This window comes from Tiliqua scincoides, chromosome 2 (genome assembly GCF_035046505.1).
Source record: "Tiliqua scincoides isolate rTilSci1 chromosome 2, rTilSci1.hap2, whole genome shotgun sequence".
Taxonomy (NCBI): domain Eukaryota; kingdom Metazoa; phylum Chordata; class Lepidosauria; order Squamata; family Scincidae; genus Tiliqua; species Tiliqua scincoides.
Genome location: NC_089822.1, coordinates 101,439,686 through 101,455,713, shown reverse-complemented (window position 1 = coordinate 101,455,713; position 16,028 = coordinate 101,439,686). Strand labels below are relative to the sequence as shown.

General features: G+C 43.3%; 1 protein-coding gene across 1 annotated transcript in view; it reads right to left on the bottom strand.

The window, feature by feature from the left end:
- EPHA1 (EPH receptor A1) overlaps positions 1-16,028 on the bottom strand; it is a 90,580-nt gene that overhangs the window by 13,203 nt on the left and 61,349 nt on the right. Inside the window, exons 6-9 of the mRNA XM_066612645.1 lie at positions 12,818-12,973; positions 11,971-12,306; positions 6,542-6,660; positions 6,284-6,443 (exon numbers count right to left, since the gene is read on the bottom strand). Coding sequence (XP_066468742.1) covers positions 6,284-6,443; positions 6,542-6,660; positions 11,971-12,306; positions 12,818-12,973 — 771 coding nt within the window. The remainder of the gene's footprint in view (positions 1-6,283; positions 6,444-6,541; positions 6,661-11,970; positions 12,307-12,817; positions 12,974-16,028) is intronic.

Genomic DNA, 16,028 nt, shown 5'->3' with positions numbered 1-16,028 from the left:
AATTTCAGGTGGGTCCCCTGAAATATTCATTTCAATATTTTATTTTTAAGATATTAGACTTGATGCTACCATGGCATGCAACTGCATTGGGGGAAATGTTACAGATTTGTACATTTAACAAACTACTCTGTATATGCTTTTAACAATGATAGTAAATGATAGTTACTCAGATCACCCTGCTGAAATGGTATACATGGAAAAGAAATAAATAACTAACTTTCAACGGCTGAAATAACTTTTACTTTTGCTTTCCTAGCAAGAAGGCTCGATTCAGGCCTGGTCATTTAAAGGTATACTAACTTAATTTGACAGTGTTATTGACCTGGATTACTGATCCACCCCTTTTCGATATTAAAAATTAAGCATTACTTTGGACAAGAAGGGATGCAAGATAATAAGACTTGGATGACTCTTTAACTGTCTGACTGATTTGACATTGTTATTGACTGGAAGTGGAATATTGACTTACCCCTTTTGGATATAAAAATTGGAAATTAGCCTTACAAGAAGGTGAAACAAGATAATGAGAGTTGGTTGATTTTTTTAATTGTTGGACCATTTTATCTCTGTTTTTTATAGCCAGAGGTATATTGGCTTGATTTGGTATTGATAAGAATGGCATTCAAAAATTTAAAAGATGTTAGTAAAAGCCAGCCCTTATTAATGGATTTGTTGTGGGATTTCAGAAATGAAATGAAGCAACAGGTCAGAAAATTATCTGAACAAATGAAGCAAATAAACTCCTCCCTGACAAGCATGCAGGAACAGATTACAAATAACAGACAAGAAAAAAGAATGGATCAAATGTCGGATGAAACTAAAGAAGTGGAGATTTTTGAAATGAGACAGGAGATGGAAAATGCAACCGTTATTATCAGAATTAAGAATTTTAAGGAAGAAAAAAGAGGGAACTTTCAGAGAGCATGTCGTTTCAAGAAGAGGAAGAATTTTTGGATTAAATCCAAAAAGAATAGAATGAAGAAAGAAGAAAAGAGAGGGATTAAGAAATTTAAGAGAGTTAAGAAGAAAAAGAAGAAGTGGAAGGAGCAGGGGGAGGAGCAAGAAAGAAAACACCAATAAGACAAGTAGATCTTTTTTCTTTTCTTTTTGTAGATATTAATGGACCAAATTCTTTTTAGAAGTGAAGAGTATTCCATTAATTATATCAAATCAAAGTAGATGTAAATGAAAACAAACTTGGAACACAAATATTTCAAAAATTAAAGTGGTATTAAGATAACTAAAGGGGTTATTTTTTAAAAGAGAAGTTATATAAAATATTTTTTAGATGGTATTTAATTCCAGAGAAAATAGTAAAAATGTACCCTGGGTCATCAAACAAATGTTGGATAAGTAAACAATTGAGGGAACTTTTTATTATATGTGGTGGATATGCAAAAAAGCAAAGAAATATTGGAAAATGATATATAAACTGTTACATGAGATATTGAAGTGTGTATTACCATTCAAACTGGAAACATTCCTCTTAAATGTGACATCAGAAATTAAGAATCAGATGAGAAATATTTTATTTTAAATATTAGTTTAGTGGCAAGAAGAGTGTATAAGTAAAATCTGAAGCCTTTTTATGATTGGATAGATAATTTTAGATAAAGAATATTGATTGTTTAGTTAAATTATTCTGGGGAGATGGCTGGAAGTTGCTGCTGGGTATTTTAGAACTGTTTTAAACATAATGATAAATTGTTTTATTGTTTTAAACCTAATCACAATATATTGCATATCTTTGTATATTTATATATATGCTTATATATTTTGACATTCTATATGTGGCTGGTCTTATGACCGTAATAAAGATTTACTACTAGTTAAATTATTAATCATTAGATTAACAAATATGATAATTTTTGTTTTGATGAATAATTTTGTTTTTAGACATTATCAAGTTTTTTTTTGGGGGGGGGGGCTAATGCATGTTGTAATCGATGGCCAATACCCTCATGTGTAACCTGTGTAGTCCCAGCGATAAGTCTAACCTATTTTCCTTACCTGTATCTGTAATAAATAAATAAACTCCGTTGTAAATGATACTTACTCTTGGGTAAATGTGGGTAGGATTTCAGCCTAGGATTGTTAAAAGTTTTCTTGTTTGATGATATCACTTCCGGTCATGACATCACTTCCAGTGGGTTCTAACAGATTTTATTCTGTTCGATTCTAAATTCTAAAAAGTGGATCTCGGTGCTAAGAGTTTGAGAACCACTGCTCTAGGGATTCAGAGTAGACCTGTGCAGTGGGTTTGTGGGAAGCCTGCCATATGGTCAGTTTAGTCATTTCTATGCATAGGGTCCAATAATGTGCATATCTTACTTCCCACTCTGCAGCATATGGACCATGAATTTTCAGGTCTAAGTGACCTCTCTCTACTTGGATGCCACTATATGTTACATGCAGTATATATAATTGAGCTAGGCCCTGGGGCAGGTGTAAGTGTCCTTTGGGCAGGCTCCATTTGTATGTGTGCTTTCATTCCAATCTCCCCCCCTCCCCATCTCTCCCCCCCTCCCCATCTTTTCTTGGTTTATAAAGTCATAAGAACATAAGAACATAAGAACAGCCCCACTGGATCAGGCCATAGGCCCATCTAGTCCAGCTTCCTGTATCTCACAGCGGCCCACCAAATGCCCCAGGGAGCACACCAGATAACAAGAGACCTCATCCTGGTGCCCTCCCCTACATCTGGCATTCTGACTTAACCCATTCCTAAAATCAGGAGGTTGCGCATACCCATCATGGCTTGTACCCCATAATGGATTTTTCCTCCAGAAACTCGTCCAATCCCCTTTTAAAGGCGTCTAGGCTAGACGCCAGCACCACATCCTGTGGCAAGGAGTTCCACAGACCAACCACACGCTGAGTAAAGAAATATTTTCTTTTGTCTGTCCTAACCCGCCCAACACTCAATTTTAGTGGATGTCCCTTGGTTCTGGTATTATGTGAGAGTGTAAAGAGCATCTCCCTATCCACTCTGTCCATCCCCTGCATAATTTTGTATGTCTCAATCATGTCCCTCCTCAAGCGTCTCTTTTCTAGGCTGAAGAGGCCCAAACGCCGTAGCCTTTCCTCATAAGGAAGGTGCCCCAGCCCCGTAATCATCTTAGTCGCTCTCTTTTGCACCTTTTCCATTTCCACTATGTCTTTTTTGAGATGCGGCGACCAGAACTGGACACAATACTCCAGGTGTGGCCTTACCATAGATTTGTACAACGGCAGTATAATACTAACCGTTTTGTTCTCAATACCCTTCCTAATGATCCCAAGCATAGAATTGGCCTTCTTCACTGCTGCCGCACATTGGGTCGACACTTTCATCGACCTGTCCACCACCACCCCAAGATCTCTCTCCTGATCTGTCACAGACAGCTCAGAACCCATCAGCCTATATCTAAAGTTTTGATTTTTTGCCCCAATGTGCATGACTTTACACTTACTGACATTGAAGCGCATCTGCCATTTTGCTGCCCATTCTGCCAGTCTGGAGAGATCCTTCTGGAGCTCCTCACAATCACTTCTGGTCTTTACCACTCGGAAAAGTTTGGTGTCGTCTGCAAACTTAGCCACTTCACTGCTCAACCCTGTCTCCAGGTCATTTATGAAGAGGTTGAAAAGCACCGGTCCCAGGACAGATCCTTGGGGCACACCGCTTTTCACCTCTCTCCATTGTGAAAATTGCCCATTGACACCCACTCTCTGCTTCCTGGCCTCCAACCAGTTCTCAATCCACGAGAGGACCTGTCCTCTAATTCCCTGACTGTGGAGTTTTTTCAGTAGCCTTTGGTGAGGGACCGTGTCAAACGCCTTCTGAAAGTCCAGATATATAATGTCCACGGGTTCTCCCGCATCCACATGCCTGTTGACCTTTTCAAAGAATTCTATAAGGTTCGTGAGGCAAGACTTACCCTTACAGAAGCCATGCTGACTCTCCCTCAGCAAGGCCTGTTTGTCTATGTGTTTTGAGATCCTATCTTTGATGAGGCATTCCACCATCTTACCCGGTATAGATGTTAGGCTGACCGGCCTATAGTTTCCCGGGTCCCCCCTCTTTCCCTTTTTAAAAATAGGCGTGACATTTGCTATCCTCCAATCTTCTGGTACCGTGGCCGTTTTCAGGGACAAGTTGCATACCTTAGTCAAGAGATCTGCAACTTCATTCTTCAATTCCTTAATAACCCTTGGGTGTATGCCATCAGGGCCCGGTGACTTATTGATCTTTAATTTATCAATGAGGTCTGAAACATCTTCTCTTTTAACCTCTATCTGACTTAACTCCTCGGTTAGGAGGGGCCGTTCGGGCAGCGGTATCTGCCCGAGGTCTTCTGCCGTGAAGACAGATGCAAAGAACTCATTTAATTTCTCTGCCATCTCTAAGTCTCCTTTTATCTCCCCTTTCCCTCCCTCACCATCCAGAGGGCCAACCGCTTCTCTGGCGGGTTTCCTGCTTCTAACATATTTGAAGAAGCTTTTATTATTCCCCTTAATGTTGCTGGCCATGCATTCCTCATAGTCTCGCATAGTCATTAGATGGTTGGTTGACAGGAGACAAGGAATGGAGGATATGGATATTTATAAAGTGCATGTCCAATGCATGAATTCCAAATTTATCCCAAATGTTATATTTGGTTTTAAGATGGGGATGAAATTGCTTATGATGCTTTGGCCAGAGTCCAATTAAACTCTCAACAGTGAGTGCCACCTGGACAATTTTTCAAGTTCAATTTTTACAATTCCATTTCAATTTTTTTTTAGAAACCATGGTTGTTTCCTCCCTTTTTGCTTCCCAAATGTCTTCACTGACCTCCAGTGTCTTGTCTAGGTGCCACATGGTCACCAGTGGGTGCCAGAGAAGTTTCACACAATAATCATGTTTGCCACGGACAGTTAACAGTGATGTGTATTTCAGGAAATGCATGAAGTGTGAAAAGAAGCTGATTAGCACTAAAAATCAATTGTGAACCTACCATAAGGTCCAATGGGGCAAAAGCCCCAGGTGCAAGGCACCAGGACTCCGTGGAAGCCTCTCTGAGGCTCCCAATGGGGGTGGAAACTGCTTTTCCAGAAGCACAGTTTAAAGTGTCGGGGAACTTCACAGAGGATTCTCAGACACGTTCCTGGGTTGCACTAGGCTCCGTGAGCCTCAGGTGTGTGTGTGTGTGTGTGTGTGTGTGTGTGTGTGTGTGAATTTCTGCATGGGGTGGTGGTAGCCTACGGGGGCGCCATCATGGACCATTACCCTGGGCACAGGGCTGTGGAGGTCCGCTGCTGCTAAAAATGCAGTAGAAAGGTGCCAGAAAAAGTCAGAGAACTCAGGTCTCCCTGGTAAATGTCCCTAAGGGCTAAGAAACATGTGTCTGTCCTTCACATGCCATGCATTTCTTGCAGGAAACTCCTCTAGAGTAACCCCAAGGTAGCTGCAGAAAACACAAGTGCTGTATAAAGTGACTCTCCATTACTGAAGGAAAGGCATTTTCATTATGCCTTACTTCTGCAACACAGGTTTGAAGACATTTTGAATTCTTTTTATCATGCAGACAGTCAAACCATATTTCAGCAAAGCAGCTCAAAAGGCAGCTGCTGTTTTCTCAGCCCACTTTTGCACATGATGACTGAACAGCGGTCATAAATGCATTTTAACCAATGCTGCTCTGCTTAATTCCCTCCCTTTAGAGCTGGAATTAAACTGTAATGGCAGTTGTTGCCACCACCCAAAGCCAGTTCCAGTCAGGAGGAGGTCCCCTTGAGAAAACCTTCCTCTGTGCTTCTTTTCTGTGTAATTTAAGGTATTAAAAGTCGGCTCACAAATTCCTCATCATTGTCATCTTCCCCTGGTTTTGTTGCTGTTACTGTTGCTGGTGTTGTGTCAAGCACCCTGATTCACTCCACTACCCAAGAACCACTGTTCCGGACAGGAATCAGACTGGTCTCTCTCTCCTCTCTTTCTAACCTCTCTGCACCCTTCCTCTGGGTGCTATTGCAAGCCGCCACTCAAGCACTTGCTGATCTGCCTCTCAAGAAACCAAGGAAAGCAATCTTGGCTCCTTTGCCTTGCTTCCTTCAGTACAAGCCACAAAATGAAACAGTCATGGGTCCCATTCTTCAAAAGAATTGCACAGGAGTTCCACCGCACAATAGTTAGTAAAATGGAGAATATTTCATCATCTGAATCCACTCTTGGGGAGCAGGTAAGGAACAAGGAATTACAGGAGAAAATACCCCCATGAGGAAGAAATCCTCCTTTACAAGCAGGCAGGCACCAGAGTCTTACCTTTCGCAAGAGTGCGGAACTCATGTTCTTGGGAAAACGGTCCGTCTCCTAACAGCGTACTGGAGCGCACACACAACACATAGGCCGTGTCAGGTTTCAGGTTGGCCAAGGTCACTTGGGGCTCCTGGAGGTGCTGGACAGTGTACTGCGTGTCTTCTCCCTGTAGGGAGTGCGTAATTGGATTGTTTTATAGGAGCTCATGAAATGCAAGAAGGATTTATGGAGTTGGTAGGTAAGGGGAAGAAAGACACAGCTTACCTTTTCAAAGTACTTGACCTCATAATTTATGGGGATCTGATATGGTGGTGCTGGCCAAGTCACAGAAAGGCTGCTGTCATTCCGCCTGGCCAGGACGAGATCAGACACTGGAACAGGGGCTGCACATAAAGAAAGGGGAGAGGGTCAAAGCATAACCTGCCCTTGCAATAGGTTGCTAACCCCTTTGAACTTAACATTCCTCCAGCAAGAGTTCTGGCATTTTCAATGGCTTTTCCTGACTCTGTGCAATCACAGTGGTCGGGCCAAATTCTGCACAGAGATGCCCCAGCTATAGGCAAGGCAAATCAGCTACCTCAAGTAGAAGATTTTGGGTGCTGTTAAGGTAGCAAAGAGGCAGACGTATATTTCTGATCCATGGGACATAACATGCCAGAATCTTTCACTCACTACAGCTCCACTTAGCTGCAGAAGCCACTGCACCCACATGGCCAGCTCACTCACTAAGCACATCAAGGGTTACAGCAGTAAGGAAACCAGAATGTTGCTTGTTTCCAGGGTGGTTCAACTACTGCATCCAGTCCAGACTCTGACTGTAACCACCTCCAGACCAGGCCTGTTGCAGTGCCTGGAATTCCTTGAGAACAAGGGTGCTTAGCCCAGTTTGTACATACATACACACATGACATACATAGAACTTTATCATAGCCTATATTGAGCTAGTTATAGTCTGCAGTTTGGAATTGAGGCAAGATCCTGGGAATCATAGGGATACTGTTGAAGGATTCTTGTTGTTCCAAACAACATTGTTTTCTGGAGTTGAGCTGTCATTTGCATAAGGCCAAGAATGCCAAGATGTTTCTTCAGACTTCTAGGCACTGCTCCAAGAGCTCCAATGTCAACTGGCGCAATATTGACCTCCCAGAGGCGCCCACATTCTACTCTCAGGTCTTGATATCTTGTGATCTTCTCATGTTTTTTATCTTCAATTCTACTGTCATCTAGGATTGCAGTATTAATGATCCCAACTTGATTTTTCTTTTTGTCAACTATTGGGTGCTAGATGTTTATCTCTCTGTAAACTGAAGTCCCAAAGGATCTTTGCTTGATTGCTTTCAGTGATTTTATCAGTTTATTATTATTATTTATTATTATTACAGGTGGGTCCCCAGTATCCGTGGGGAATCCATTTTTGGACCCCCCCCCCCCCCAGTTACAGAAAACTGCAGATAAGTAAATCCAGGAGACCTGCATTGAGTCAGCTCTATGGAAAGAAAATTCACAGATACTGTGGCCACACCTGTATTATTATTATTATTATTATTATTATTATTATTATTATTATTATTGGAGGGTTAGTCACAGCCTACCTAATGGTGGCTGATGTTTTCTAAATATCAAGTCCTTCCCAAAGACCTAGGGTACTTAGAGGTATCTGTGTAAAATATGTGCAGTTTTAATATCAAGAATATTATTATATTTAAATATTGATTTTTCAAATTAAAATCTGCACAACGTAGTTTGCAGGAAAAGAGACAGTAAACACAATATAAAATAATCAAATAGCAAAAGCAGACAACTTAACAGAATGACAATATCAGCAAAAACAAGAAAAACAGATACCAAATTAACTTTAACGTTAGCTCTTAGAAAAAACTATATAAAGTTTACACACACACACATACATATACATACATATATACACACACCTCATTGGCATCCTTCAGTCTCAGAAGGCTATGGTATCGCGCTATGAATGGTGGTTCTGGAACAGCATCTAGTGTGGCTGAAGAGGCCGATTCGGGATGACAATCCCTTCCACGCTTGGGAGCAAGTGCAGTCTGTCCCTGGTCTGTCTCCCTGGCTACAGGCCTTCCTTCTTTGCCTCTTTGCTTCAGTCTGTTGTCCAAGTGTCTCTTCAAACTGGGAGAGGCCATGCTGCACAGCCTGCCTCCAAGCGGTACGCTCAGAGGCCAAGGTTTCCTACCTGTTGAGGTCCATTCTTAAGGACTTCAAATCCCTCTTGCAAATATCCTTGTTTCGTAGCTATGGTCTACCTGTAGGGCGCTTTCCCTGCACGAGTTCTCCATAGAGGAGATCCTCTGGGATCCGGCCACACACACACGTATACATATATACGTACACACACACACACACACACACACACACACACACACACGTATACATCTACATACATCTACACACACACACATATATACATACATATATATACACATATATATAAAGATGGCCGCACAATAGGACTTAACCCTATTACAAAAATACATAATATTTTGGATGCACTCCAAGTACAGCATGGCAGCATTACCATGTACAGCATGCACACCATGGTCCTGTACAGCACAACCCAGCACAGCAGTATTGGAAAATGGTTACACAGGTCTTATTAAACATATGAATACCACTTAGGCTGCAACTCCATACAATTACCTCAGAGTAAGCCCCAATGAACATAGTGGAGCTTACTTCTGAGTAAACATGTATAGGATGTGCTGTTAAGCCACCTTGAGTCCCTTCAGGGAGAAAGGCAGGGTAAAAATAAAGTATAATAATAATAATAATAATAATAATAATAATAATAATAATAATAATAATAATAATAAATCCATTAATCCTTTTGTTAAATGATGTACAGGAAAGTGTACCGCCCAGATTTTAAGTCTAGGATGCTGCAATAAAGGCAAGCATTGTTTGTGCCGCATATTGGAAGGTTAAGGTTAAGCCACCTCAATTTGACTGGTTGATAAAGTGGTGGGAAAGAAACAAACTGGGAAAACTATCTGCATATCATATCTTTTGAAGCTTGTGTATGGTTGAAAACAAGAGATTTGGCAACTGGTGGTCAGTTTTATAAGAGAAATTAGAGGGAACCCTCCAGATAGATCTGAATGGCTTAATTCCATTTTATTATTATTATATATAGAAATTTGAAGCTGAAACTTGACATGGTGTATTAATTTTGTATACTAAATTAGTGTTTATAAGATTTTGTATCAATTATTTATAATTAAAACAAAAACACACCTGGTCACTAGTTAAAGCAATGTCTGAAGTAAAAGATCAGGCAACAATCAGTTAAAGGCCATGTGGAACAGATGTTTTTATACATTGGTTCCCAACCTATGGTCCGTGGACCACAGGTGGTTCGCAAGTCCCTGAGAAGTGGTCCATGAGGTCTCAGGAAAAAAGTCACCTTTGATCACTTCCAGTGTCTCACCGAGCAAGTAATTTCCCAGAGATCACCAATGAGGAGGGAGAACAGACTGCCCACAGCCACAGACACTGAAGTGTCAGCAGTGGCTGTTGGTGGTCCATTTTCCGTCCTCTCTGATAGTCTGTGGGGAGCACTTGGGAGACAGACCACCAGAGTGGGCGGGGACCAGACCCCCCATAGCCACATGAGGTTCACAATTATTCCAATTTTTACCCCAGTGGTCTGTGGGTTCTTAAAGGTTGGGAACCACTGTTTTTATAGAACACTTAAAGGCAGAAAATATGAGGGCCTGACAGAACTCTTCAGGAAATAATTTCCTAGCCGCAGTGACACAACTGAAAAAGCCCTGTCTCTGGAAAAAGCCCTGTCACCAACCAAATTTCTGTTGGTGACAAGAAAGAGAGCCAGGCCAGAGAGAAGGACCTAAAGGTCTGGGGAGGCTCCTGTGGATGATCTGAAGATGCTACCTGAAGATGATCCTTCCTGAGGCAACCTGAGGCTACCTGAAGATGATCCTTCAGGTAGCATGGCCCCAGAACATTCAGGACTTTAAAGGTAATAAAAAGCACCTTGAATTGGGCATGGAAACCAAATGGCAGCCAGCGCACTTGACACAAGACAGGCGCGATCTGCACTGAGTGCCTCACATCTATCAGTCATAAGAACATAAGAAGAGTCCTGCTGGATCAGGCCAAAGGCCCATCTAGTCCAGCTTCCTGCATCTCACAGTGGCCCACCAAATGCCCCAGGGAGCACACAAGACAACAGACACATAGCTGCTGGATTTTTTGTGTCAGGTGACATTTCCAGTCTGTCTTTAAGGGTAGCCCAACCTACAGGACTCAATTCAGGATATAACCAACATGTGGCCAACTGAAGCCAGGTCCTCAGAGAGGTTTTGCCAGCACTGGCAACTCCCAAATTCAAGACTAAGAATTTACCTTTCATAAATGCATCAACAATAAAGGTTATGGAAATGTGCAGTTTGTGATAGTGGCCTCTTGGGGGCTACTTGGGATACTAGGGATTTAGGAAATGATTTGGCTGGTTCTTTGAGAGTAATAATTAAGGTTAGGCCCTCCCGAACTACGTAGGTTCCACAAAACACACAGATATGGTTCTGCTGAGGATGACCAGATACAATAGTGCTCTTGCTTACTTGCTAGTAATGGTGAGGAAGAGAGCATCTGAACACGTGTAGGTTTTCTCACCTCTGTGAGTGAGGCTGCACCTGCCAACTTTCCCAGGATAATCACAGTTTTTCCTCAGAAATAAACTACTGAGGTTTGGGTGCTGGGAAAACATGACATTGTCACAACAGAGGCACTTCCTTGGGGAAAGATATCACACTGCTTAGCATTTATATAGCTCCTGAGTGTTCAGAGTGTTTTACATGTGTTATCTCAAAAATCCTTACACCAAGGCAGTGGTTTTCAAACTGGGGCGTCGCGACACCCCAGCCTGAGAGCCCTGGGCAATTCTCCCTTAAGGGGTGGGGAGGAGGGAAGGCGGAGATGTGATGCCCAGCATTGCGCCTCTGATCTGGGCGCAGGGGCATGCTGCCACTCATTGCCGACTGCAGGAGCCTCCTGGGGGTTTGGGGGCGGTGCCAGCCTCAGCGGGCTCCCCATGCCTTCCAGAAGGCGATCACTACCACTTCCAGTTTTGTGACTGAGAAACAGGAAGTAGTTATAATCACCTTCTGGAGGGCTCTGCGCTGCATGGGGAGCCCTGCTGAGGCTGGCGACCCCTGGGAAGCTCCTGCAGGCAGCGGTGAGTGGCAGCACGCCCCTGCACACAGATCAGAGGCATAATGCTGGGTGTTGCGTCTCTGCCTTCCCCCCGCCCCCACTGCCTGCAGCAAAGACTTAGTGGCTCTCAAACTCTCTCTGAGTTTGAAAACCGCTGCACCAAGGTACAATCCACTGGTACTGCTATACACGTATTGCACTGAACCTGACAGCTAGTGTCTTGCCTCCATAATGAGTTCATGGCTGAAGCTTAGCATTTGAGTCACAGGGTCCCTGGCTCACTTAGCTACCATGAAACACCTGCTTTCAACTGAAGCTCAGTAGAACAACTGCAATTTTACTACGCACATTTGGCTGCATTTGGCTAATGAGCACGCCACAAGAAAAAAACACTGTCCAAGTGCTACGATTACTTTTATTTGCTTTGGCTGTTCACTTCCTGAGACTGAAACAATCTCTTCTTTACACTCACGCCTGTGACTCACCTGCATGCCTCACAGAAACCCAGGTGGCAGAACTGGTGCTGGTGCGCAAGGCAGGACTTAGCCCTGACACACCATTATGAGCCCGTACAGTGAAGCTATAATTGAAGAAAGCCTCCAAACCAGCCACCATCACGCTCGTCTGTGTAAGGCCTGATGCACTGGGGTCGAAAGTCACTTTGTTCTCACAGGGTTCACACACCAGGGAATTGCAGCGATGGCAAGAAACATTGTAGGAGACATCTTTGCGCCCGCCCTGGTCAGTGGGTGGCAGCCACCGAAGGGAGAGCTGAGTCCCTTTAAAAGCAAAGGTGACATTGGAAGGAGCTGAAGGAGGGCCTAGAAAGACAAAGGAGAGAGTATGTTAAAAATCAGATCCTGAAAAGAGGTTCTCACTCTATTCATCTCTACTTTCAAGTAGATACAGGATTCAATACAAGCTGGGCTTCTGTGATTCTGGGCACAGATCTGTTCTCTGTACCCTGCCCAAGAGCCCAGCTTGCTTTCATGTATTGGGCACAATGTGTAAGTAGTATCAGTGCACACACAGTCAACATACATTGGGTTGGTGAAATCCTTATAAATCTGGGGGTTGGGGTCATACTGAGAGTAGAATGATTGCAGATTATTGGATGTATTTGCATCATACTACATTTGTCTGTGTCATGTAACAGTGCACCCAAAGCATTCAAACAAGCCAATGCCTGGGGATAGATGGAACAGGGAGGCAGATATAATCTTGCAGCCCAGGTACAAGCTCACTGTATGCATTCAGAGGCTGGTGTGAACAAGGCTTCTGATTCACATGCCAAAAGGCAATTTCCCCTCCATCAACATGCCCAGGACTTACGGGTGCAGGCAACTGTTTGGTCTTCAGTAGGTGCTCGAAAGAAGTCTTTAAGGCAGGGGCACGCTGTGGCCCCAGGAGAACTGGAAGAGCTGTTTGGGGGACATTTCAGGCACTTGTCAGTCTCCAGAGAGTGACGATAGAACCCAGGCTGGCAGGCTGTGAAGAGGACAAACAGAGCATGACACCATGCAGCTCCCAAGTCAATGGCTCAGCACATCTTCTGAATTCTAGGAGACATACCAAATCAATAAAATCTCCAGTTTAGGAATAACATTTCTTAGGGATATCATCTCCCAGAAAGTCTTACAGAATTTTATCCTTCAATGAAAAAAGATGCATAGACCACATGGATCTATCTATCTATCTGGAAATATTTTCTTTCCAACTTCATAGATCCTCAAATGAGAGCATACCCCATCACATGGGTAGAACCACTTCAGAGCCAAGTCTCCTCTGGAGAACTTACATGGTCTCTATGCAACACCACCTAATTTCTCAATTCCTTCTCTCTTTCCACACACCTGTATACAGGCATGTCCCAGTATCAGCAGGGAATCAGTTTTGGAACCCCCTGAGGATAGCTGAAACCATGGATACTGGTGAATGCCCACCGCCACAGTCCAGGGCCCTCCCAGGAGGTGAGGGTAACAGAGCTCCTCGTCTCTCTGGAGGGGCTTCTGAGCTCAGTAGAGGCTGTGAAAGTCTGTCCATGGCCTCTGCCAGGCTCAGACTGAACTGTAGAGCTGAAAACATGTGACTTCTGGTTTGGCCGAGAAACTGGAAGTGATGTTTTAAATGCCTTATAAGGAGGCCCAGGGGGAGCCCTGAGGGGGCTTCTTTATAATGCATTAAAAATATGAGTGGACGCCTTCAGCATTCTCAGCTGCTCTCTATCTTACACCCAATATTTTGTAGGGTCCTGGGGACTCAAACAGCTGCTATGGGGATTTTAAGAAACCTTTTCCTTTTTGTTTATGAAAGTATATATTTCTGCATAACTAAGAAATCCCTCAAGCAAGTAGATCACTTCCAAACTGTTATGCACTTGCTTGCCTGAGTTTGCTGCTGCTGCTGCGGCCCATGACTGTGTGCATGCGCATGTCCTGCCAAACAGCAACTTCCACTGATAATTACATGGAGGAAAATCACATTCTGAATCCTAACACAGCAATTAGAAGCAGAAAAATCTAGCATGTTGCCAGCTCTTTGTCTTCACCCCAAATGTTTCCCAGACCCATTCATATCAGCAAAGCCCCTCTTCTCCTGGGAAATTTTTTTCCTTGCTTCTTTCCTCCCTTCCTCAAGCACCCTAATGCCATGTTTCTCAATGTTTGTCCTCTGCCGTACCACTTCACGTGGTCCACCTATTTGAAGTACCAGTGGAGGTAACTGGCAATGACATCATTGCCAGTTATTTCTGGGTTGGGAGGCCAGATGTGACATGACAAACACCATTAAGAGTCTCAGGGTGGATGGGAGGGCTTTCTCAAGCACAGAAAAGCATGCTTTGTAGCTTTGCCCACCAAGCCAAGCCTCCTACCACTGTTTGTTGTGTCACATTCCTGCTCTTGCTGCCAGGTGGCAGGTCTCCAAGGGTCCCACAGGTACCACTAGAACCCACCTTAAGTATTACTGGTGGTACCCATACCACTGAATGAGAAACACTGCTATAATGCATTAGCTTATATATCAGAGCCAAGAGTCACCATGCTAGGCAGAGCTAGTTCCTACTTCTGCAGACAGGAAAACAGAATAGGAAATTGTTGCGTAGGTGGCACAAAGGAGGTTCTGGGGAGTTGGGGAAAGAGCAAGGAGAACAAGGAGCACAGGGCTGCAGGTGCCAACTAGATTATGTCACTACAAGGAGGGAATGGAATGGAAACAGGGCAACTAACATAATCTACAGAGGTAGGTAAGAGACAGCAGGTGGCAGCACCCACTGTAAGAAGGAAGAATCTTCCTTTAACTTCCTATATATACATTCTCATATATGAGAATGAATAGCAATTTTTTTCCCCAAAATGTGGATGGATTGAATTTAAATTATTTACAATTCACTGTTCACCTTTAATTGCTAGCACATCCAGATTGAACATGTGATGGGATCCATGTGAACCTGGATTACCTGGGACTGCGTTTTCACTCAGGTAGTAAAGCTTCCTTGCTTCAGAATGCAGGTGGGAACTCACAGGATTAACTCCTCAACCCCAAATACAAAAAATGCTTACACACAGAAAAGAAGCCAGGAAAAGGATTCTAATCTAGTTTCCTCTGAAACATTCTGCTATTTTTCTAAGCAGTTTTGCTGAATGGAAGAGCACTCAATCACTTCTTCACTTGTATCTGTCCTACAGTTCAGATAAAGGTTGAACTGCCTCAGTGAGAACTAGGTTGGAAGGATTCCAAAAAGTGATGGACACAGGTGACTCCACATTTTGGAAGGTTGCAAAAGCTGAAATAAGCTGTAGTTCAGCTTTTCCTTCAATGGTCTCCCAAGTTTCTGGAACTGGTTCAACTTGGAGCACAGGAGATAATTACTCCTGATTAAATAGAGATGGATAACCTTGATGAATTCAGAGCAGCCAGGTTGATTTCCTTGGAGAAAGATACAAATTGCTAGGTGTTATGTCTATGCTCAGTCAGGTTGCCCTGAGTTGAGTAATGCCACTTCTAAGTAAGGCTTTCTGATCTGTTTTGTACATCATACAGTGGCCAACTTGGGTTTGCCGTTGAGCACACACTTGACAGAGAAATGCTACCCACCCAGGTCCTAAACATCTGTATCTGAACAATACAAATCTTTGCAAATACTTGCTTGTTGCACTCACATGCAACATTTTAAAGGAGAACATTAAAAAAACCAAAACTTTAATGTATGAAGAAGGTCACAGAGTCACATTCAGGGTCAAAGTGGGACAGTGAACCTTTACCAACTGTGGTTTTCCACCGGATTTGGCAAGAGGTTTCTCAATACCTATCTAGTAAGATACACAATTTCTACTTGTTTTGCTATGGCTGCTAGAATCCTGTCCTGCAAACAGCAGAGGACCCAAGTTCATCAATGCTAAGACAGACAGATGAGAAACTAGATGCAATTTGGGGAGGGAAAACAGAGAGACACCCCTCCCCAGTGTGGGGGTGACAGACAGTGGCACCAGCTCAGCCGCCACCACCCAGCAATTATCTTTAATGAGGCCTGTATGGGCTCATT